Source organism: Nakaseomyces bracarensis (assembly GCF_045282275.1).
Source record: "Nakaseomyces bracarensis strain CBM3 chromosome Unknown Scaff9_0, whole genome shotgun sequence".
In the NCBI taxonomy this organism is placed as follows: Eukaryota; Fungi; Ascomycota; class Saccharomycetes; order Saccharomycetales; family Saccharomycetaceae; genus Nakaseomyces; species Nakaseomyces bracarensis.
Genome location: NW_027263970.1, coordinates 67,125 through 91,080, shown reverse-complemented (window position 1 = coordinate 91,080; position 23,956 = coordinate 67,125). Strand labels below are relative to the sequence as shown.

At 36.9% G+C, this 23,956-nt stretch overlaps 8 protein-coding genes across 8 annotated transcripts; 3 read left to right on the top strand and 5 right to left on the bottom strand.

Moving 5' to 3' along the window:
• Nucleotides 1–189: 189 nt before the first annotated feature.
• On the top strand, nucleotides 190–1,131 carry RNJ42_02293 (pirin family protein; the record flags this gene model as incomplete). Its single annotated transcript, XM_071052458.1, has 1 exon — nucleotides 190–1,131. One exon carries the CDS (start codon nucleotides 190–192, stop codon nucleotides 1,129–1,131), a length of 942 nt encoding a protein of 313 aa, XP_070906305.1.
• A 450-nt stretch (nucleotides 1,132–1,581) lies between these two features.
• RNJ42_02292 (uncharacterized protein) lies at nucleotides 1,582–2,157 on the bottom strand (the record flags this gene model as incomplete). The annotated part of the gene is made up of 1 exon (XM_071052457.1): nucleotides 1,582–2,157. One exon carries the CDS (start codon nucleotides 2,155–2,157, stop codon nucleotides 1,582–1,584), a length of 576 nt encoding a protein of 191 aa, XP_070906304.1.
• A 655-nt stretch (nucleotides 2,158–2,812) lies between these two features.
• Nucleotides 2,813–3,274, bottom strand: RNJ42_02291 (uncharacterized protein; the record flags this gene model as incomplete). The annotated part of the gene is made up of 1 exon (XM_071052456.1): nucleotides 2,813–3,274. One exon carries the CDS (start codon nucleotides 3,272–3,274, stop codon nucleotides 2,813–2,815), a length of 462 nt encoding a protein of 153 aa, XP_070906303.1.
• Nucleotides 3,275–4,400: 1,126 nt separating this feature from the next.
• Nucleotides 4,401–5,495, top strand: ERG3 (C-5 sterol desaturase; the record flags this gene model as incomplete). Its single annotated transcript, XM_071052455.1, has 1 exon — nucleotides 4,401–5,495. The coding sequence occupies one exon, from the start codon at nucleotides 4,401–4,403 to the stop codon at nucleotides 5,493–5,495; it is 1,095 nt and encodes a 364-aa protein (XP_070906302.1).
• Nucleotides 5,496–6,017: 522 nt separating this feature from the next.
• MNL2 (putative mannosidase MNL2) lies at nucleotides 6,018–8,477 on the top strand (the record flags this gene model as incomplete). Its single annotated transcript, XM_071052454.1, has 1 exon — nucleotides 6,018–8,477. One exon carries the CDS (start codon nucleotides 6,018–6,020, stop codon nucleotides 8,475–8,477), a length of 2,460 nt encoding a protein of 819 aa, XP_070906301.1.
• A 270-nt stretch (nucleotides 8,478–8,747) lies between these two features.
• SHM2 (glycine hydroxymethyltransferase SHM2) lies at nucleotides 8,748–10,157 on the bottom strand (the record flags this gene model as incomplete). Its single annotated transcript, XM_071052453.1, has 1 exon — nucleotides 8,748–10,157. The coding sequence occupies one exon, from the start codon at nucleotides 10,155–10,157 to the stop codon at nucleotides 8,748–8,750; it is 1,410 nt and encodes a 469-aa protein (XP_070906300.1).
• Nucleotides 10,158–11,033: 876 nt separating this feature from the next.
• Nucleotides 11,034–11,747, bottom strand: REX2 (Rex2p; the record flags this gene model as incomplete). The annotated part of the gene is made up of 1 exon (XM_071052452.1): nucleotides 11,034–11,747. The coding sequence occupies one exon, from the start codon at nucleotides 11,745–11,747 to the stop codon at nucleotides 11,034–11,036; it is 714 nt and encodes a 237-aa protein (XP_070906299.1).
• Nucleotides 11,748–14,333: 2,586 nt separating this feature from the next.
• RNJ42_02286 (uncharacterized protein) lies at nucleotides 14,334–17,006 on the bottom strand (the record flags this gene model as incomplete). The annotated part of the gene is made up of 1 exon (XM_071052451.1): nucleotides 14,334–17,006. One exon carries the CDS (start codon nucleotides 17,004–17,006, stop codon nucleotides 14,334–14,336), a length of 2,673 nt encoding a protein of 890 aa, XP_070906298.1.
• Nucleotides 17,007–23,956: the final 6,950 nt, after the last annotated feature.

Genomic DNA, 23,956 nt, shown 5'->3' with positions numbered 1-23,956 from the left:
TGAGATTTACGTAAAGCTTACCGTAAGCCGTGTCGAAGGGTCCTCCAAACTGAAAATCACTGATATAAATAGGGCCACTGTATTGGGTATTGGTGAATATCTTCTTTAAAAGTTGTTACTACAAATACAAAAGGACAAGGAACTCTGCATCCAATAATAACATACAAACTGAGACTACAAACAGCAAAAATGGCTTACCGTACTATCCAAAAGCACTTCATGACCTTCGAACAAGAGGAAGGTGTTGGCGCACGTGTGCGCAGATCCGTTGGTACGTTGAAGCAACGTATCTTCTCCCCATTCCTGATGTTGGATGACTTCTACGTGAAGCATCCAGCTGGTTTCCCAGACCACCCTCACCACGGCCAGGAGACCATCACTTACGTTTTGAACGGTATGGTTGCCCACGAGGACTTCACTGGTGCCAAGGGTGTCCTTGGTACCGGTGACCTGCAGTTCATGACCGCTGGTAAGGGTATCGTGCACAGTGAGATTCCTGTTCAAATGGAGAACGGTGAGGCCTGTCACGGTCTGCAATTCTGGGTTGACTTGCCAAAGGACTTGAAGTGGTGTGAGCCACGTTACAGAAACTTGAGAGGTGACAAGATCCCAGTCGTCAAGCCTAACGAGAACTTGACCATCAAGGTCATCTCCGGTAAGAGTCACGGTGTCGACAGTGTCCGTGACTTGGCCTACACCCCAATCCACATGTACCACTACATGACTAACAAGGCCGGCACCCAATGGGAACAAGAATTCCCAACTAACTTCAACGTCTTCATGTACGTTATGAAGGGTAAGGTCTCCGTCGGTGACCAAGTCTTCCCAGAACACACCGCCGTATTCTTCAACACCGACGGTGACGCCGTCAAGGGTGAATTCGCCACCGATGACGCTCAATTCGCCATCATGGGTGGTCAAATCCTAGACCAAAAGACCGTCCAACATGGTCCTTTCGTCGAAACCGACCGTGAGTCCCTAATCAAGGTCTTCGAAAACTACCAATACGGTATCAACGGTTTCGAACGTGCTCGCGGCTGGCAATCATCTATCATCCACGGTATCACCGAGGCTCAAGTCAGAGAGAACGAAGCCAAGGGTGCCTACGTGTTGGACCACAAGAATGATTAAAGAAAAATACTACAATTTTTAAAAAAAAAATGATGAATCAGGGCTTAAAGACAAACCTATAGAAAAATTACTTTAACGATTTTATTTCAAGTTCTTTATGACCCTCATTCTAAACTTTTTTTTTTCTATATTTTATTTTTAACGGCTAATTTTTTATTTATATCTTTATATCCTTATATATTTATGTTACGGCGAATATTATAGTTTCAGTTTATCAAACTTTGCGTTTATCTTAGTTCATATTTAAGTGTTACAGTATATAATTGTGATACTGTTGGTGTCGGATAGTATATTTTCACTGTAATATAGAATTATTTTGCTTTTACTGGTAATAAAATATTGCATATATATTAATATATCAGTATATCATTGATGTAGTGATACAAATATTGTTGTAGTGGTGTATATTTATTTCAGGTAGTATTGTATAAATAAAAAGAAACTAGAAAATCAGACCAATTCACGCTGTTTTAAAACATAAGGGGAAACTAGTTGGTCTAAGCCATACAAGCACGCACATGACCATGAAGTTTTAATTAGGTAGTATGGCCAGTCACATAAGATAGGATATTTTCTGACCAAGAGCACACAGGGGAATGCGATTGTTATTTCCAGAAAATAAGATGCAAACAAACAGGACACACATAAAAAGACCTTATCGCGAGTACGTTTAGAATTGTTTTTGACTAACCGATAGTAGTGAATAGTACCAAAAAGGCCTATTGTGAGGAACACGCCAAATGCAGTCAATGTGATTGCTATTTCTGTTGACGAGGAATTATTAAAGTACTTAATCGACTTCCTGGGCCCTTCTGAGAATTTGAACAGATTAAGATTGCTAGAATCTTTGAATAATATATACATCCAGAAGAAGAAACTCCGTATACGTGCCCCTAATGTTTGATGAGTACTTATTGTCTTCTTCTCGTTCAAAGAGTTTTCGATAAGACCCTCATCCTCAGTGGTTTCCGAAGCTTTCTCCAGATCAACTAGAGCAGCCTCCCGATTCATTTTGTTATCAGACATTTGCTTGCTCAACCTCCCAGTCCTTGTAATGCAATTGAATAAATTAAACATGACTGCTTTTATCCCATCTCATCTCATCCCCTCTGGGCCTTTGAGTCACCAATATCAACAACAGATCACATGTCCCTACAAGCCGTTAAATGTGCAATATTGAAATAACTCACATAATGATGCTATGGTACTTTGCAAATATCATAATACAATACAATAATAACATCATAATAATACAATACAATTATATAATACAATCATTTATAGAGTAAGTAAGAGAAAGTCAGGCCATATAGCATTGCCATTGTCATTGCAACCATGATGACTCTACAATACATTATATGTACAATATAACATGAGATAGTGCCATACTGTACCATTATATAGTACAGTAAAATACATTATGATGTGGCAGTAGCTATTACCCGAATACCAAGCCATTCTTACCCACCAGTACTTCTCTAGAGTTCATATATTGGCAGTATGTATTATGGTATTGATACAATATTACATTATTATAATATCATGGTATAGTAGTAAACACGACATATATTAATATTACTTTAAAATAATAATACCTAAAGATTGTGACTTTAAGATCATTGCTGATTTCTTGGATTATATCCCATATATCTGTATCATTTTAGTAATGTTACATTCATATTCATTGTAGCATTGACATAGCTGCTTCATAAATCACGATGGCAAACATCATGGAATGGAATGCGGTTGCGGTAACTAGCAATACAACCATCAGTGAATATAGCGCTAGTACAATGAGGAGGTTCCAACTGATGAATTTTTTTTTAGCTAAGCGGTAGTAGTAGGTGGTAGCAGCTGTTGTTGGCATGAGTAATACAACTGACACGGACGATAACAAGGCTAGTTCAGTTTGCGTGTACTTGCTAATTGAGTAGCCACTAGTCGTTGGTTTGAAAAGAGTGTAGAAATTATAGCAGATGGCAAATAGAAGGTGAAGACATATCAGAAGTGACCGCCTGTATTTATGTGCAGTTAAGTAAACACCAAAGTAATTTGGTTCTTGCTCGGGATCCAAGGAGCTGTCGATAGGAGTATCATCCTGTGTGAGTTCCGGTGCTTTCTCCAGATCAATTTCTTGCTTCATTGTATGACTAGATATTTGCTTACTTAATCTCCAGCCTTTATAATACAACTATTTATATTATACACGGTTTTAACTCATCTCGTCCCCTTTGCGCATTTTGAGTCACCGATATCAACGGTAGATCACATGACTACAAAGGATTGAAAGTTGGTGCCATTATTGTAACAGTACAACATAATAGTGCAATAAGACTAGAGTGCATAAATGACTACAGCAGTACCAGAAGTACCGATGACCCGGATAGATATTCCGATATTGCAATGATGTACTGTAGCATTACAATGATGTACTGTAGCAATACAATGTACTATAGTAATATAATATAATGCTATAGCAATACAATGATAAGAATATGAAATAGTATCATAGAGTGAAGGGGGTTACCCGGAACATACCGTATAAGTCTACACATGTATCCGATATTGCATACGATGTACAGTTATAGTAGTACTATAGCAAAATGGCAATATTATAGTATTACAGTAGTACAATGCAACAATGGCGAGGATATCACTCATGACGTGAACAGCATCGTGGTGTGTGTGTGGTGTGAGTGAGTGCGGTGTGTGGGTGTACATGGGTGTTGGGTGTGTGGGTGGGGGGAGGTGTGTCTGTTTATGATAAAAAACCCTAAACGACTATCGTATATGTCTCGTATAGACCAGCGCGCAGACAGTACCGTAGCCTCGCATTGCAGCATTGCAGTGGTGTAGTAGAGCGTAGTAGAGCGTAGTATTACAGTACAGTGTAGTATTACAGTACAGTGTAGTGGTGTAGTGCATCGAGGTTTCAGATGCTGATTAGACAATGGGTGGTAGTATGAGTGTCTGGTAGTACTGTAAAGTGGCAGTAGTGTGAGTTGTAGTAGTGTGCTAGTATGAGCGTGGCAGTGTGAAGTGGCAGGGTTCTAGAACCCGTTGCTTCCGTCGCTTAATAATTTGATTCGTTTACTAGACGAGAGACAGGCGAGACAGGCGATAGACGAGGTTGGTTGCACTATACGAGGTCTATATATAAATAAAGCTTTGGATATTGATTGCAATAGTTTGTTGATTGCAATAGTTTGTTGGTTACAAAACACTTCTCAAACTAGATAATCAAACAAACAACAAAACAACAACTTACAATGGATTTGGTACTGGAAGTTGTAGACCATTACCTCTTCGACGATGTCTGGGCTAAGATCGCCCCAGTCGAGCTACAGAAGGTCATCGACACCAAATGGGTCGACATGCTCTCGCTGAACAAGATGAGCACTAACGACACCATGCTGGCTGAGACGATAAAGTTGACTAACTCGCTGCCTCGTGTCAACAAGGACGTCTACGGTGTTACTCCGTTCCTCTTCGACTTCACCGAGACGACGTTCAAGTCTCTGCTCCCAAGAAATAACTTGGTCAGAGAGTTCTTCTCCCTATGGGCCGTGGTCACCGTCTTCGGTCTGCTACTGTACCTGTTCACTGCCTCCATGTCCTACATCTTCGTCTTCGACAAGGCCATCTTCAACCACCCACGTTACCTAAAGAACCAACTTTACTTGGAGATTAAGCTAGCTGTCTCCGCTATCCCTGTGATGTCCCTGCTTACCGTGCCTTGGTTCATGGCTGAGCTGAACGGCTACTCCAGACTGTACTACGATATCGACTGGGAACACCACGGTCTGCGCAAGCTGCTGCTAGAGTACGCCACTTTCATCTTCTTCACCGATTGTGGTATCTACTTGGCTCACAGATGGCTGCACTGGCCTCGTGTCTACAAGGCCCTGCACAAGCCTCACCACAAGTGGTTGGTCTGTACCCCATTCGCCTCCCACGCGTTCCACCCAGTCGATGGTTACTTCCAATCCCTAGCTTACCACGTCTACCCAATGATCTTGCCTCTACACAAGATCTCCTACTTGGTCCTGTTCACCTTCGTTAACTTCTGGTCCGTTATGATCCACGACGGTAACCACATGTCCAACAACCCTGTCGTCAACGGTACTGCCTGCCACACCGTCCACCACTTGTACTTCAACTACAACTTCGGTCAATTCACCACCTTGTGGGACAGACTAGGTGGCTCCTACAGAAGACCAGACGACTCCTTGTTCGACCCTAAGTTGAAGCAAGACAAGAAGGTCTGGGAAGCTCAAGCCAAGGAAGCTGCTGAGTACATCAACGAGGTCGAAGGTGAGGATAACGATAGAGAATACGTTAACGACTCCAAGAAGACCAACTGATCCCCCTTCTCTACAAACTAACAAAAAAACTATAGACTTTATTTTTTATTTGCCATGATTAACCTTTTATTTATCTATTCCCTTTCATCTATGGGAAAACATTCTAAGAAATGACTTTTTTATCTGAAATGAAATTCTTTTTGTATATTTTTTTTAATCTATTCTGTTGTATTTAAATAAATAAAACAATCAACTACATTACATTACACTAACAATTGAATAGAATATTCAATATTCAATACTTTATATAATTATTAATATAAATTATTACTATGCGACACCCATTCGAACCCCGATCGGAGCACCATTTTCTTTTTTTTCGAGGTGTGAGATAAAAATAGTCGATGAAAAATTAAATAATTCAAATTAATAAACGTAAATCATTAATTTTTCTTTTGACACATTTGATTTGAAATTGACTCTACAAGGCTTAGAAATACTTTTTCAAATCAATTATAGCAATATATTAGTTTCTACAACGAAAAAAGGAAAAACAAATTTTTACTGGCTAGGCTTCTAGTCATGGCTCTGCATAAATCGTTGTTTCGGAGGCTTAAGAACGTGCTGCCGCTCTCAGTGACGATTAGCTTACTGTTTTACTATACTTTCAGGAATGAGATCGACATATTGAACTCTTTCGCAGAGACTAACCATGTTCCCTTGACTACTGGTAGTGGGAATGTTCCGGGCACTTTCGAGAAGGCACCCGAGACGTTATCTTTCGAAGAATTGCTGGATAAGAACAGGTTCTACCCGCTCCTGATCTCAAATAAAGATATAGAACCATTCGTGGATACACAGCACCTTCTGAGCGAGTATTCCACGTCAAATTTATACCCCATGAGGAGGAAAGTAGAAGTACCCGTACATAAGATAAAGGATAAGACAAAATTGTCAATACAATCCGAAAGACTGGAAGACGAGGAAGGTCTCCCCGAAATGCAAGAAGAAGTACGATCTTTGTTCCTAAAATCATTCAACCAACTTCGTAACCAGCCGGATCTGTACAACAATGCGCTGAATTGGCCGCTTGATCTCATAGACACGTTAGACACGTTGTATGTGATGGAGCTGACAGACCAATTCGATGACATAGTAGAAAACACGATTAAGAAGATCAACTTTAAAAACCCATCTATTACTGTGAATACCGATAAATTTACAGTTATTGATATCGCAGAGCTCTCACAGAAAGTGCTCTCGAGTATGCTCTCTGCTTACGAATTATCGAAGAGTCCTATTCTTCTCACAAAGTCTGCTGAAGTAGCTGACTTTATCATCAAGTCTTTTGACACCCCAAATAGATTACCGAAGATTGACCTCCCGGTAAACTCAAAGTTACAGAATAGATTTCCATACAGGGAAATAAATCCCTCGAAGCTGACTTCCATGACTTTAGAGTTTATCAAACTATCAGAACTTACCAAGAATGATAAGTACTTCAATGCTGCTTATCATATATACAAGACTATTGCGCACTCAACTGATCAATTTGCAATTGACTTTCTGTTTCCTAATGTCGTTGATCCATCTGGTTGCGAGGTTCTTACACCTAAGGAGATTGATGAAGGTAAACACCTAAAGTCCAATATTCTAAAAAGTATTGATGAAAATTCTCAGTTTGTTTTCTGTAAAGAAACTGATAAACTAACTAGGTCTGTAGATAAGATCACAAAGGACCACAACAATTTGCAAAAAAAAAATAAAAGAAAGCAATTGATCACATTTGACAAGGATACAATTCCACTTTACTCAAATCTAATACAAATGCTTCCACTTTTGAAACATCACGATATTCTAAAACTTAATGATATTGCTTTTGAAGAGGATGATGATGTTGATATCAGTAAGAGAGATGTTATTGATCCAATTAAAAATGTTGATGCTTCTGAAACAAAAACTACCCCAAAAGAGACGGAAATTTCGAGTAGGGCACTATTTATGACCCTAATGCGTCATGTTAGAGACTTAATGCTGTATAAACCATTGGTCCCACTTACCTTGGACAATAAAATGCCACTACTGTTCCTGACTTCTATGGAAACTCATACGCGTTATATTCCTACCTCAAATGAAATCGAGGTTGAAATGTTGAGATACTTTGATTGGAAAAGTGAGAGTTGTTCTTTTGCAAGTTTTATGATGCTTGGATCGAAGTTATTTGCCGAAGACAAAGACTTCGAATCTCAACTGCTTGTAAAAGAAATTGCGCAAATTGCTGAGGGACTGACGGAGAGTTGTTATCACATGGCCATGGAGTTTAAGGGTCATTTACCATCAAACTTATTAGTAGATCCTTGTTCCGACAAAGAACCAGAGGAGTGTATATTTGATAAGAACGAAAAAGTCCAGAAAGTATTGGCAAATTACTATTCTAATCAAGAAACTGTTGCTGATCTTGATGAGGAAGTTGATGAACACAATCAGGTTGGTGTTAAAGTCATGGCTGATGACGAAAAGAAGCCTAAATCCTCTTCTAACGAACAATCACAACAATTATCAAGAAGAGTTATGTTGTTTTCTAAGAAGGAAAAATCGGGGCATTCTTTAAGGAATATAAATTCAAATGCCATCGACGCCAGCAGCTTCACCTGGAAATCCCATCCAGATTGGCCATTATGGGTGAACAAATTGGACAATAAAAGATTACTAAGTCCCGAAGTAATTCATTCCATTCTCCACATGTACAGGTTGACAGGTGATAAAATTTGGAGAGAAAGGGGAATACTCCTTTACAAAGAGCTAATCCATACTATCGAAAATAAATTCGCTGGCCCAAAGGGTGTTTGGAAATTAGCCGAAACCGATAATGGCAGTGAAAAGATACCACATTATTGGCTATCACAAACTATGAAATATTACTACTTGTTGTTTAGTAAACCTAGTGATTTTTCACTAGATAATTTTATCATTACTATGGGTGGTCATTTGCTAGGCGAAAAGATAGAAGAAAAGAAACAACAATATGTATCAAAAGCTTAGGGATACAATAGCACACCAAATATTATTCTTATACAGATTGCTCAAATGGTACCATCAAAAAACGGAAAAACTTTCCTGCCTGAACTGTCGGTCTTAAGAAATCATCCTTCTCATCTTAAATTATGCATTAATTATACCATATATACAACATGATATAATGTTTTTTATTTTATTTTACTATACAAAAATTCATGTAATTAGAAACTATTTATATTGAATTGTGAACTGAAGTAATTTGTCTTTTATCTAAGAGTTGTGATGCAAACACGCTTAAGTAGCCAATGGGTACTCAGCAGTCCAGTCGTAAATTTCTTGCTTTAGTGGAGCCAATTCTGGAGTAAGTTCATCAACCTTAGCCTTGAAATCCTTCAATCTGTTGGCTTCCTTTGGCAAGGACTTCTGAGTTTGTTCAGCGAACTTGACAGCTTGGTCAATGTAACGAACAATTCTGTGGAAGTCATCTTCACCCATACCTCTGGAGCTCATAGCTGGGGCACCAATACGAACACCACCTGGGACCAAAGCGGACTTGTCACCTGGAATAGAGTTCTTATTTAGAGCAATGTTGATCTTTTCACAAACATATTCAACACGAGCACCATCAACACCCTTCTCTCTTAGAGAAACCAAGACCATGTGGGAGTCGGTACCGTTAGAAACCAATCTGTAACCCAAGTTTTGGAATTCACCTTCCAAGGCCTTAGCATTCTTCAAGACTTGTTCTTGGTATTCTCTGAATTCTGGGGTGGCAGCTTGCTTTAGGGCAGTGGCCAAAGCAGCAATGGTGTGGTTGTGAGGACCACCTTGGTGACCTGGGAAGACGGAGAAGTTAATTGGGTTTTCCAAGTCGTATGGAATTTCCTTACCGGTCTTTGGGTTAACGGATCTGATACCTCTTCTGAAGAAGATCATGGCACCACGAGGACCTCTTAGGGACTTATGGGTGGTGGTGGTGACGATGTCGGCGTATTCGAATGGAGATGGGATGACACCAGCGGCGACTAGACCGGAAATGTGGGCCATGTCAACCATCAAGTAGGCACCACACTTGTCAGCAATCTCTCTCATTCTCTTGTAGTCGATCAAACGACAGTAAGCAGATGTACCAGCAACCAAAACCTTTGGTCTGTACAAGATAGCGTTCTTCTCTAGAGTATCATAGTCGATAATACCGGTCTCTGGGTCAACTCTGTATGGGAAGGACTCGAAGTAAGTAGAGACAGCACTGATCTTTCTGTTCTCAGTAGCGTAACCGTGGGACAAGTGACCACCGTCTGGCAAGTAAAGACCCATCAATCTGTCGTGAGGTCTCATCAAGGCCTGGTAGACTTGCAAGTTGGCTGGAGAACCAGACAAAGTCTGGACATTAACACCCCACATATCCGGGGTAACATGGAAGGCCTCCAAAGCTCTCTGCTGGCATAGCCTTTCAATACGGTCAATGTGCTCATTACCACCGTAGTAACGGGCACCAGGGTACCCTTCAGAGTACTTGTTACATAGCGGAGTTCCCAAAGCATCAAAGACAGCAGTGGTGGTGAAGTTCTCAGAAGCAATCAAGTCAATGGAGTGCTTCTGTCTCTCGACTTCATCATGGATGATTTGCTCGACCTCCGGATCGGTCTCGCTCAAATGGCCAGTGACCATCTTCAAGTGGTTGTCAGACAAGGCGTATACCATTTTTTGGTTGTTGGATGTTATAATTGTTTTTAATAGAGAGAGTTATTCGGAAATAGCTTCTTATAGAGTACTTGGTCTTAGCTAATTTTTTCTTTGGCAAAAGAGGGCAGCTTATAAGAAAAAACTAGTTATAGATGGCTTCTTATATATAATTTATTTTTTCAATTAATTTTAAATAAAGGCATTGGCAATTAATTAGACTAAACTTAAATTAGTAACACAATATGAAAAGATTAATTCGACAATGCAAAAAACTGTGACTTCCCAAGGCAGAGTGATTTGATAACCCTGAACAGGCCTTTATTTTTCAACTTTGGGATTCACCTCAGTCCTTTGACTCCTCTAGCTCTGCCTGGTGCTAACGAGGACTCCTAATGAAAGGGTCCGCTGGACGTTGCAAGCTTCAGAGAGGGCCTTCTCGTGAAGGTTCTTTTCTTTTTGGTTGCAGACCATGTAATTAATTGAATCATGTCACGTGTAAATTGAAGCTGACTTCTCTCTGACTTCTTTACAACCTCGTCACCAATGCGTAAATGCTTATATCAAACGTACTTATATCAAACGTACTTATATCTATACAACGATGTCACATCGAACTATTGACTCTTTGTGAAACCTTACTGTGTATTGCTTGCCAATACTATGTGAAATGATAGAATTGCAATAGATTTAGTATTACACTGACAGCGTTATACTATTACATCCAGCACAACGTTATTAAAGTAAGACCATACTGTATTATATAGTATACTGTCTCGATGTTTGCATGCACTACACTGAATTACTACCAATTATTCTATCACTTCGTATTACAAACTCTTATAAACCATATTACAATACTGATAATATTATATTTCAATTATATAGAAGACGATTTTACAAAGCAGGTTTCTTTGCCACAGCTGGTTCTGGTTCTTCGGAGGGTCTCTTCGTAGTTAGCACTTCCTCTTTATCCTTGTGTTCGTTAACGTAGTCCTTGGTCTCTTCCTCGTTCTTCAAGTAGTGGTCCTGGTACCATTGCAACTGGGCAATCGACTCTAGGATATCAGACTTGGCAGTATGTGCGGCTTCCTTCCTGGGGACAACAGAGGCCAGTGCTGGGTTGTGTCTCCTGCACACCTCCATGATCGAACTCACGTCGACGATACGGTAATGCAAATGCTCTACGACACTTGGGAAATCCTTCAACATGAACAACTTGTCCATGTGAACACTATTACCCGCTAGCATACCTACACGGGGCTCAGGGACATACTTCTTCAGGTACGCCAAAAGCTCGGACTCAACTTGGGCCATGGTCTTGGTGCTGCTGGCACACTTCGCCATCAGACCGCTCGAACCATGGTGATCTAGGCACCACTGGTCCATCTTGTCCAACTTCTCCTGAGGACAATGCACGACACTCTCGTAACACTGAGTAGCACTCTCTTGGTCCAGGTTCCGTAACTTCCCATCGGTAACAATGCAACATACCTCGATGATCTGGTCATTGACTTGGTCAAGACCAGTCATCTCACAGTCAATCCACACGAGAGGCTTAAAATCCATCCTTACCTTCTTACAAACCTGAGTATAAGCTCTCCTGATCATCTTATATCACCGCTTTCTAAAAAGCTATCTCATAGAGTTGCCTTAACTTAGTTATATATCAGGTTTTTATATGGTTTGTACAAGGTAGACACCCAAAATTTTTATACAATCAGATTATAAAGGAAGAAACCACTCTGATAAACATTATATACTAGAATCTATTAAAACATCAAGTATACAAGAGATGAGTTGAAGGAGAGCAGTATCAGACATGCTTAATACGATGATATTATAGAAACATTATCTTTTTGAAGAGGGATCAGTACTAGCAGTAGCTCAGATTATTCGAGAAGTAGCCGTTAACTGCACTTGACTGCCCCCAGCTATCTTGTATTATATAACTATCAAGTATGTAATAGGTACAAGACTTATAACCTGTGTTCCAGTACAATAAAATATTTCATTTCTTCGTTCAAAGGGCTAATCATAGGTAAGGTATAATTCGTAATACATGATGGAAAATGTTACCCTACCCTACCCGCAGCCCATTTTCATTTTCACGTGCTATACGTATATAGTGTCTAAATAACGTGATACATAGCGTATAATATTATATATTAATGTTACCCTGATAATATCTCGTGATCAAGAAAATCACGTGCCAACGTTCAAGATAGAAAATGAGTTTGATGATACTGTCAATGGGGAGTTATATCTTTCAGATGATATCCTGCAGTTAATCTATCACGAAGGACTCCTTTTAAGCTATTTTACACTATCATTAGACACTTGAATAGTAAGAGGTATTTATTTCTGCTTGCAACTTGATTTCATATTAACACCTACCTATAAATGTAATACTTGTATTCTAAGCATTTAACTATTACTACATTCAGCTTGTAATAAAAGGGCTGCCGAGGCAAATTATATCAGCAACTAAACCTACCTGGGAGGATAAATGCATATATATGTTTAAGTTGTGTGATGGAGAAAGCTGGAATAAATGCAAAACAAATCACTAGCATGTAGATGCTTCAGTAGTGTACGTGTTTCCGATTCTAACAGTAATCAAGAAAAGATTTATAATCCCGTAATTATCCAATGAGTTCCTAAATATTTTCTTGAACTGAAATTCTAACGCTAATTATTATAACTATGTGATTGGATGCTTAAATAATTTCTGGAGTAAGTTTGTCATAGGTTTCTTAAAGCTAACCTCCTTTTGAATTATATACAATCGCAATGCACACTTTTAAGGAGATACGATCAAGAGAGTCTAAAAATCCATTAAAATTTTTTTGAGTTTTGGATTTCTTCCAACAGTTTTACCTCCTAATTAGTCTAAAGCCGTGCAGTACGTAAGTAATTTTGAAAGGATATGTTGTTACGACGCAGATTATCAACATAAGGGAGCTCTACCTCCTGGTGATAATATGAATTCCCAATGGGACGAACTCTTACTTAAAAGCTATCCTACAACAGAAAAGATACAAATGGGTTTTATCGATTTGGTCTTTCTTTTTACTGATATCCACAGGAGAGGTTTCATACCCAGCACAATTTTTTTCTAATTTATTAACTATGATATTACTCTCCCACAATTGCCTGTATGGTACCTAGTAAAACTTTAGGTGCTATCTGCCTAGCTACATATACATCAGATATCCTCTATTTTGATTAATATACAGAAGGTATCTCTGGTTGATTATGTTTGGAAAATTACGTTCCAGGATCTTAACATTTTTGGCTGCCATAGATTTTTACTTTAATAATATAACATTGGTTCTTGCAATTAATAAACAGCAGTAATATATCTCTTACATCATCTGAAAAGATTTATTTAGTGTATGTGTCCAATCAATATTTCTGGACTCTTACTGACATCTTGGGCTACTAAAATGGGATATCTTTTTATAACATTTCATGAAGTGCTACCCTCGAGAAACTTCTCATCCAGTGCCACTATACCTCAGGCTGTCTAAGATCAGAGATTATAAGTATATATTTTCTGGCTTCAAATTGATGGATTCTCTAACACTTTCGTTTCTCTCTAGTATTTAGCAAGGTCGGGGGGGGGGGGGGGGGGCCACCTCTCCATACTGCTAGGTGTTTCCTGCAATACCTTTCGAGAAGGATTGGTTATCTCCAGAAAATTACAAGAAGTGTGACTCCGTACTCGTATATAAACTTTAAGGTTTCCTATCTGACGGAGTCTAATATACTCTCATTCTTGGCCTTCCAAAAACCTTTAAAAAGAATATTAACAGTATTTATTATGGTTGGTAGATATATTACTCAAGTATTTTTATTAACTATATTGTAATAATGATGCCAACATATGTAACGTTCCCAGACAACTTGGAGTGTTTTATGTCTTTGATAGTATAATAGAAATCTTAGTAAGAAAGAGCATCATAGTTAATCTAGAACAGTTATTGGACTACAAAGGCTTAACATTAACAAACTACTAAAGATATTCTGTTTCTATTAGATTTATTACGTGTCCATTCCTTGAAGAACTCATAATACTTGCTATTTAGTATATTTAAGCTATGTTGAAATGTTGTGAAATAATATTGTAGATATATAACGAACAAAACAGGTGAACACCTAAGAACCTTATCATATAGGAGTTCCTAAGCCCTATCAGAACATATGAAGTAGAATCATCATTGCTGCAAATAATATATTGCTGACTGTAGTAGATCCACTAGCTTCGTATTGAATACTATTCACTGTGGCTTGTGTGGCTATAGATTGAAGAACAATACCCGGACTAGAAGCGCCAGAGTGGACTCCAGAAGTACCTGCATTGGAAACATGCGAGCCAGAGCCAGTGTTAGAACCTGAACCTGAACCGGAAGCACCAGTGTTAGAACCTGAACCTGAACCGGAAGCACCATTGTTAGAACCTGAACCTGAAGAACCAGTGTTAGAACCTGAAGTCATGACACTAGTTGGTTTGGCTTCATTGCTCATTGTAGACTTTGAGCTACCAGTATGTGTCTTACCATCACTACCAACAGTAGGATAGCACGATACCACAACAGTTTCAACAATTCCGTCTTCCTTAGTAACTGTGGCAGTCGTGACAGGTGGTTGAGTGTATATATGACTATCACACATAGTCGATTTACTTGTGCTAGTGTGAGTTTTACCGTCAGATCCAACTATTGGACAGTACGTGATCACAATAGTCTCAGTAGTGTCATTAACAGTTACAGTGGTGGTGGTTTCAGGGGGCTGGGTGTACGCCTCACCACCAGATGTGATAGAACTGTTGGCAAATAGCATCATGCTTGATGATGTGTACACAGGGTCGGCATCGACCATATTCATAGTTAATTCAGTCCAGGTGGTGGTAGCAATATGTCCATCGCTGTCAGTATATCCAGATGCAATAACGACTTCGTGGATGGTTTGGTTGTCAGAGACAATATCAGTTTCCAAAATAGTTGTAGCTGATAATGGGGTGACAGACTCAGACATCGAGGTGGTGTTGTCACTTAATGTGTAAGTAGTAGTACCAGTGTGCGTCTTACCATCAGTGCCTACGGTAGGGAAGTACGAGATAACGTCTGTCTCTGTAGTACTGCTCTTTGTTACAATAACAGTAGAAAGGGAAGGCTGCATATAGCTTTCGGTCCCACTCGTACTAGATTCGTTTATCGATGACATCATACTAGATGACAGGTATACCGGGTCTGCATCAACCATATCCATAGTCAACTCAGTCCAAGTAGTAGTGGCAATATGTCCATCGCTGTCAGTGTATCCAGATGCAATAATAACTTCGTGGATGGTTTGGTTATCAGAGAAGATATCAGTTTCCAGAATTGTACTAGCTGGCAATGGTGTGGCAGACTCGGACATTGATGTGGTATTGTCACTTAAAGTGTACGTCGTTGAACCAGTTTGTGTCTTACCATCAGTACCTACAGTAGGGTAGAATGAAATCTCTTCCGTCACAGTAGTGCTGCCCAAGTCAACAGTAGCAGTGGTTGCTGGTGGTTGCGAGTACGTCTCGGGATCCGTTATGCTGCTGGATTCGACCTTGCTACTGGATTCAACCTTGCTACTGCTGTCCAGTAAAGTGTACGTAGTAGAGCCAGTTTGTGTCTTGCCATCGCTCCCCACTGTTGGGAAGAAAGAGATCACATCAGTCTCGGTAGTGCCTTCCTTTGTGACAATTGCTGTGGTTTCAGATGGTTGAGAGTATGTCTCATTGGCAGTTAATGTATATATATAAGTATTGGCACCAGTTCTAAATATTGGACTATAACCGGATATTGGAGTCAAATAGTATGAGATCAAATCCGTCTCAACTGTACCATCCTTAGTCACTGTGGTTGTTATAGGCGGTGGCGCAATAAATTGGTATCTTATAGCGTTCAAAACATGGTCAGTTCCATTTTTGTTTACTGTTATATTCTCTATTAGGAAATTCTCCCTAGTCATCTTATCACGCTGATCGAAGATAAAGGCGAAATTACCTGTTTCAGTCTCAACTATCCAGCGATCTTGTAACGCGTCATCAATACCATCATAACTTATCGACTTAATATTTGTAACGAAAGCAATATGGATTGTGGAGGATACAAAGTGCAGCAATTGCATAACAGGATATTCACTGTAAACGGCATCATTGATCACGACAACGTTACCTACTGGATCAATATTTATATTTTGGTCCAGAACTAGGTACTCTGAGTTAATATAGTTTGTAAATTTCCCATCTAACCATAAAACACTTGATAGTACATATATTTCTTCAGCGAAAAAATCCCCGTCAATAATAACGTTACTGTGTCTAACATCTAATTCCGGGATTTTAATAAAATCACTGTGCAAAGTGACGTTAACATCCCATAAGACAGTGAAAATGGAACTGTAGTTGGAGAAATTGATGTATGCTGTATTTTTTTGACCAGGTACTCCATAAATATTTACATGTTGGTTAGCTTCAAACAGCTCAAATATGTCCCCAGTGAGCCATAATGTAAGAGGACCTGAAGCTGCACGATGATCAATTTTAAAAAATTTGTTCAGATGTAGAGTACCTCCATGGTATGTGAAGTCTAAACTAGAAACATCTGAGTTAGAAGTCAAAAGTAATTGATCGAGATCTATGTCACCATTAAATTCAACCTTGTGCTCACCAGGGGACAAATCCAACTGCCAAGTAGAACCAGGTCCGGTCTCAGAATTGATATTTCCGTTGTACACATAGGTTGGATCAGTAACATCTACCACATAAGTATTTTGTGCTCCTACAAGGCCGAATAAACCTATAATAAGTGTAGGTAAAATGCTCACCATAGTTTATTATCTTCTATTGATGTTTTTATCTATTATATACTTTAACTGTAAGATAAATATAGAAAGGAAAAATGCTTTGAAACCCAATTAGAGCATCTTTATATACCTTTATAAAAAAAAAAAAAAAAGATATATGTTTACCATTTCACTCTCTGCTCCTACGGATCAGCAGTAGAAAGGATTATTGACTAGTAACATGAACAGCAGTAAAAACATTAGTTCACATAATTTTTACTGTAATTACCATCGTTTTTAATTTGCCATTCTATAGTATATAAAGAATATTAGTGTATTATCACTCCCGTTCATTCTGTAGTGTTTAAGATATGATTATCCTTTTCCTTTTTAGGTTTTTTGTTACTAAATTGCTTATAGTATTTTTGTTGTTGTTTACTATAGTTTGTTATTGTTGTTTACTATAGTTTCTTATTGCAAGGATAGATGTTTTAGTACTAGGGTCACAAAAGTATGTGATTTGAAAATAAGAAAAGAAACCATGGTAATGGAATAATAAACAGAGTAAAACTGTAGTGGGCTGTAGTACTATTGTAAGCTCTGTGCTTTTGGACTCACCGGAATACTATTAATTAGAAGGAAGGATCCTTGTATTTTGTTATCCATTAATTGAGTAATACTCTCAGAGAATTAGTAAATAATCTGTACTAGTTTATTTAGAATAATAAGATAATCTTATAGCGCCAATATGGAGATCATGTTTTTTAGCATTTTATGTTCCAAAAAGGGTCAGAACAATCTAGTACCTACTTCCAAGGTTTCACTGAAGAGTCCCCTTTCAAAATTCGCCATTTTAAAACTATCCGGTAGGCAAATCCCTATTGCCTATGAAAGATTAATATCGTAAACACGGCGATATTCCAAGCTCCTTGCTTCAGATTTGGTAGTAGAACGCCATGTGCGAGCTAATTGTTTCACCAATAGTACTAATGCTTAGTAAGAAGGTCAATTCTTAATATCTAAAACTAATAATTTGTTTCTATTAGTAATAATCCCAATCCATAAAAACTAAAACTAATAAATTTTCTCCTAATGAGTAAAAAAAGGAATTATTACAATACGGTATCGAACAGAAATGTCCAAATGGACATTTTAATAGTAAGCAAGTAATTACTAAACAGAATCATTTGAATGAGAATTACTATAATGAAAATTAATAAGGTGTTATAAACTAGAGAGATATCACAGCAAGAATTAAATTAAATGAAACCGAGGATTGTAGGTGTGTTTGTTTATTTCTATTTTCATATCCAGTACTGTTGTAATTGAGCAGTAGTGCCATTTAGGTAAATCCCTTTGACTTAAGGAAGCAGCCGCAAAAAAGTTTTTTGTATATGGTCTTTTTCTTTTTTATTTAGCTGAAAGCAGCGAAAAACGCGATAGGACCTCTCTTTGTACAGAAGTTTGGGAGTTATCATACTTGGACTTCCTCCCTCACCATTATTTGGCTTACTTTATTATTGTACATAGGGCATTGAAACGCAAGATAAGAGAATAATCTCTTCGATAACTTCTGTACAAAGAGGGAATGAAACTGGTTTAACCTATTTGTGTATACTATATATAGAATAATATGTTCGATGTCGATACTCTGCTTTGATTGTTAGAACTTAATGTTAATTATCTAAAATTGATTGAAGTATATATGCCTTCGTCCAGTAAGAACTGTTTTTAATAGTTTTTCGAAAAAGAGCTAGAAGTTCACGGTGAAATAGAGCAGTTAAGAATATATTGATGGAATGGGCCTAGCCGAGTACCAAAAGTCCTGTTATGACATAAAGCAATATGTTAAGGGTCCATTATTATTAACAGTAAATGCGTACAAATCGAATAGAGATTATTTACTTGTTCATTTATTTTTATTATTACAATTATGGCAAATTCTTACATTTCGTAAACAAATGGAACAAAAGTAATAGTATTCGAAATTCTCTTACCAGTAGTAAACAACAAAGATTATGAATTCTTTTCTTCTTCGGTAAAAAATTTTCCTCTATGAATACAATCCTAGATATATTACAGGAAAACATATGTTAGACTCTATTCTAAAATCTCTTGTGATCCATTAGGTAAAGGTTTGATCACACCTCTCCGAATTAGGATACCAGGGGTTTGCTATGATTTTAAAACAGTGTGTGCAATACATATACGTTTTGTATATGTCCATCTCACTAATAATATTCTCAGTAGTAAACAGTACCTTGGAGATAAATGAACTCCAAATATCGCAAAATAGTTCGATAAGTATTTACTATCTACAGAGATAATGTACCATTGGTTTAAATCAAAGTATTTATAGATTGTTCTACTCGAATCTATTTTAACAGATTATAATATCATATTACGGCAGTATTTATATCGAATTCTTACAATGGGAGTGCTATAAAGTACTGAGCCCTTGTTTTGTAGTTCGCCAAATTGTATGATTAAAAAATTCATACTTTTATTCAAGATTGGTTTGTATATAGTGGATGCTGATGCTAATAAGCTATATATGGAATTGGTTACTGCAGACAGTATGGATAGCGTACGAGCTTAACTGCAATAAATATACTGCCACAGTATATTAGATATATTACGAAAGAACTGTTAAAACTAAAAATGGTATATATGTCTATTCAGTACTAATTCGTTACATATATTCCAAGATGCTTGATAGTTTTGTTTATTTTTTACTTTTCAAGAAATGCCTCTTTAGAGAGTGATGAAAAGGTCAGAGAAGGTAAACAGAGTAGAGACAGTTCTTACTTGCCTGTGCTGTTTACCTTCCTATTCGAATGTTCATGAGAGAAACAGAGAGGATATCGCAGTAATTCAAATTTAATAGTTCCTTGTTGTGGTCAATAAGTGTCTTCTCTTTTCAATTCTGCAATTTTTGTTGTTAATTTTTGTTTACTATTAGGTTTGTATTTGAACATGTAAGAACAATAAGTACTACAGTAATGATTAAGAACAATGCGCATAGCAAAATCTTTTGAAAGAGTAAAAAAGCAATGTTGTGAGCTCCAAATATCAAAAGCAATGTTAAAAATATGACAAATATTACACTAAAGATTTGCCACCATTTCATGTATCTATCTTGACCTACTTTTAAAAAAACAGGACTTCGAAAAGCTGTTAGAAACATCCTACTAGCACTTTTTAAAGCATGTGAGTTTTTTTAAATTATTTAGTAAGTGCACATCAAAAAAGCTTCTCAGGGTCCACGGGTCGGTGATAACCTATATTAGTCAGAGATTACTAGTCCATTTTCTTAATTAGGCACATCAAATGAACCCATTGCGTAACTTTTGTACTTTTGAAATCCTTCCACACTTATATTCTGCGTGGAAGCATAATAGCCTATATACAAGTGATATTCCTGAACAGAATAAATTTGTATTAATATAAGAAATGTCCTAAAATTTTAGAGCCTGTATGCGAATTAGTTTTATATACCCTGAAGGATCTTAATGTAGGAGTTACCATACTTATTATAAGAATTATTATTAAAAACCTAATTAAACATTACTTTTTCCTTTAAGGACATTTCCTATAATGAATGCTGTAATCGATTTTAGAGATAGCAATTTAAGAGCAATAATATATAATTCCTATTAGAAATTGCTGATTACAAAGCAGAGAATACGTTAAGGGCCGGTCGGTTTAGAAGAAACCTCGTATAACGCTAAAAAAGATTTACAGACTTTCTGAATTTTAGTTTCAATACCATTATGGTTAAAGAAAATCCCAATATGGCAAGGAGAAAGCAGCCATAAAAAACAGTATTTCTTTTTTATTAACAGAAACAAATCAAGTTTTAAATTGACAAACTTCTTGAATAATAACTGATATATATATATTACCTAGGTAAATATCTAAGAAGCTTAGAGACTATTGTAATACTTCAAAAAAAATTTCCCATTAACGTAATGGGTCAAAACAAAGACCCATTCCTGAAAAGGGAAACAAAGTTTATGGTAATTATCCATAATGGGGGCACGTAGTTATGTGTGAATTATTAACTATTGTTGTTTGCAAATCCTTGTAGCCGAGAGTATGTAATGAGGGTGATCTAAATTTAGAAGTGTTTAAGATATATTTACAAAGCTCAATGAGATCATTTACCGAATACAATTCTTACTCGTACTTTCTGTATAGAACTTATGCGTGCTGACGCAATAGATTTATTCACCCGAAGGAGAAACTAAAAGTCCAAATTAGGAAACACACAGTTGGATAATAAAAACTAATAGAAATTAAGACCAACCAACCTAAACAAGTTAACGGATTTCCTTCCTGTAGGATTTGTCCAGGCTGCATATTTGCTAAGTAAAACGAAAGCAAGGAAATAAGTCTATCACCTATTTGTTGTTAACAGGGAAATGCAACATCTCGCTACATATTAGAGATAGGGAAAATCTTCCAAGAATGATGTGATAGGTCATTTAGTTTAGAATTTCCTGCTTAGTTTATTTGGCTGCTCGAAAACAAAAACATTACTGGAATTACCAATATATTTTCTTTCTTTTTACTAGATATACAAGGAGAGGCCGACTACCTTGAAGTTTAAATAATTATATCACTCTCAATCTTGTTATGTGGTGTTCGGAAAAGTTGGGGTCAGTAAGATATATCACATACTATCACTCTACTATTTAAAATAATATCGAAAAAGAAAAAAAAATATTGAAGGGTAGTACAGACTTGTACTTTAAAAAGCAATTTCTTTCATACTATAATACAAAGAAGGACCCCCAATTACGAAGCTTCTTATAGAGCTGAAACGTAATATTCGTTGTTCTTTCATTGTTTAGTAATTTTATTTTATGTTGAAAAATAATATGTCCTTCGATATTCTCTATTCTCTTCTTCTGGTAATGTTACAATGCATTTAGACCAGTGGGCCTCCTCGAAATTATTATAACTTTTTAACGGCGATAGGGATTTACCTGGGTGAACTGGAATTTTTGCCGTATTCGATAGGAGGTCCGTTTACACTACTGAACTGAAGGACTCAGTACAAGAGAAATTCTAAAGATAATGATCGCTTGTTGTTTAAATTAGTTAAGAGCCAATACGGTGCCAACAGCTAGAAAAGAAAAGTGTTAACTAGTACTCCTTTTATGTTAGTGCTGTATTGTATTATCGTACTACTATCTTAGAGCTTTTTATTAGTGTACAAAAAAAAAATTTTTGGTCAGCATGTTTCTCTCCTACAGAAGAGTTTAGTAATTACTTGCATCTTTACAGTACCACGATTCTCTACATGAATTAATGTATTTAACAATTAAGAAAAAATTATTTGGCTTATTATCTGGAAGATTTTAATGCAGTTATTGTATATGTCCACAGTATTTCTGACCCTTATCGGCATTTTTGGTACAAGTGATGTGAAGATCTTTCAATGTCAGAATTATAACTTAGTTATGAAAAAAAAAATACAAACAAAACATTCAGAGTATTTTTTACCTTCATTAATTCAGTGGATTCTAAATCATGTTGAACTAATTCTACACATACATGTTTTAAGATCACTGGATATAGGATTTGCATTTATTTCCCTTTTTTACAGGCTCCGTATCAAAAAAATCAGAAATAAGTAGCTGTTTACCAATTCAAAAGTAGATGCATGGTTCTCTTTGTATCTTGTTATTGTTTTTATAATATGGGTAGATTGATGAATTAGCTACGATCTGCATGAAATAGGAAAGGAAAATGGGGTGGGAATAAATAGAAATGTTTCAAAAAAATAGAAAACAGGAATTAGTAGCATTGAAGCTAAAATCTTGTGCCCTAACACATCCAAAACTTATTCGCTATTTACTTTTTAGGGAAATGCTTGTTGATTACTACCTTCTTTGAGAAGAAAGAATCTTGAGCATTATACTAGAAGTGAGTAGAAATATGAATCTTTGTCACTAATTGAGATATTTCCTTACAGTATATTATAATATAGTAGCTACTGTGTTGTCTTAGAGTATCATTCTTTAACCTAATACCAGGGAATTAAAAATTAAAAATAATATCTTATGGCACCTGTATAACGGTTATTACAATAGACAGAAATTAGACACAAGAATATATTTACCTATTACTAATATAGCTAATAAAAATGGATGTTTGCGAAAAACCCTTGAAGACTCAATGATTCAAAAACAGTACTATAGTATCATTTATAACGTATATAGAGTTGTTTATACAGATTGGCATCAATTTACAAATATTAGTAGATGGACCCGATTCCATTCAATAACTGGTATACGACTTTTCAAGAAACTATATATACGTTTGATTGTCGTTTTATTCATTTTTTTGTGTTAAAAACAATTTACAGTAACAAGTATTTACAAAAAGTATAAAGTTACATTACTTCCTGGTTAATTGTCTAACCAAACCTCACCCTACTCTAAGCTCCCTGAAACTGATTATGCACACACTAGATGTAATATATCATCTTCTACCTATTCGTTGGTGATATTGACGACTCTATACTTCCTGATTATCTCAAACTATGTCCACAAGCGGTGTAATTCTATATTCTGCCATACCATTTACTAAAATTCGAAATTAACACAGGTCTGTCTAGCTTAGTTACACACTATTAATTTTATTATTTCTTGTTGGTGATAGTATGTCTGAATGGTAATGCGGCATCTAAAGGTTCACTTTATATTACTGGCATAGGTAGCTTTTTCCCAGCTGTCATTAGTGATACATTTTATGGTCAACGGAACAGCCGGTAGAGATACTAGAGGATTCTATGACTGAAATGCTTTAGACAGTCATTTTTATAATATCGCTGTTACCTTTTCACAATCTACAGTCCACGAAAAGTGGCATTTATTGCTACCAGTGATAATTTATTGTGGAATCCGTTCTTTTGGCAGATACTAGTCTTTCTGTACAAAATTGAGTGAAGTGGGTTGGGGATAAACTTGTACACTAGCTAGGTT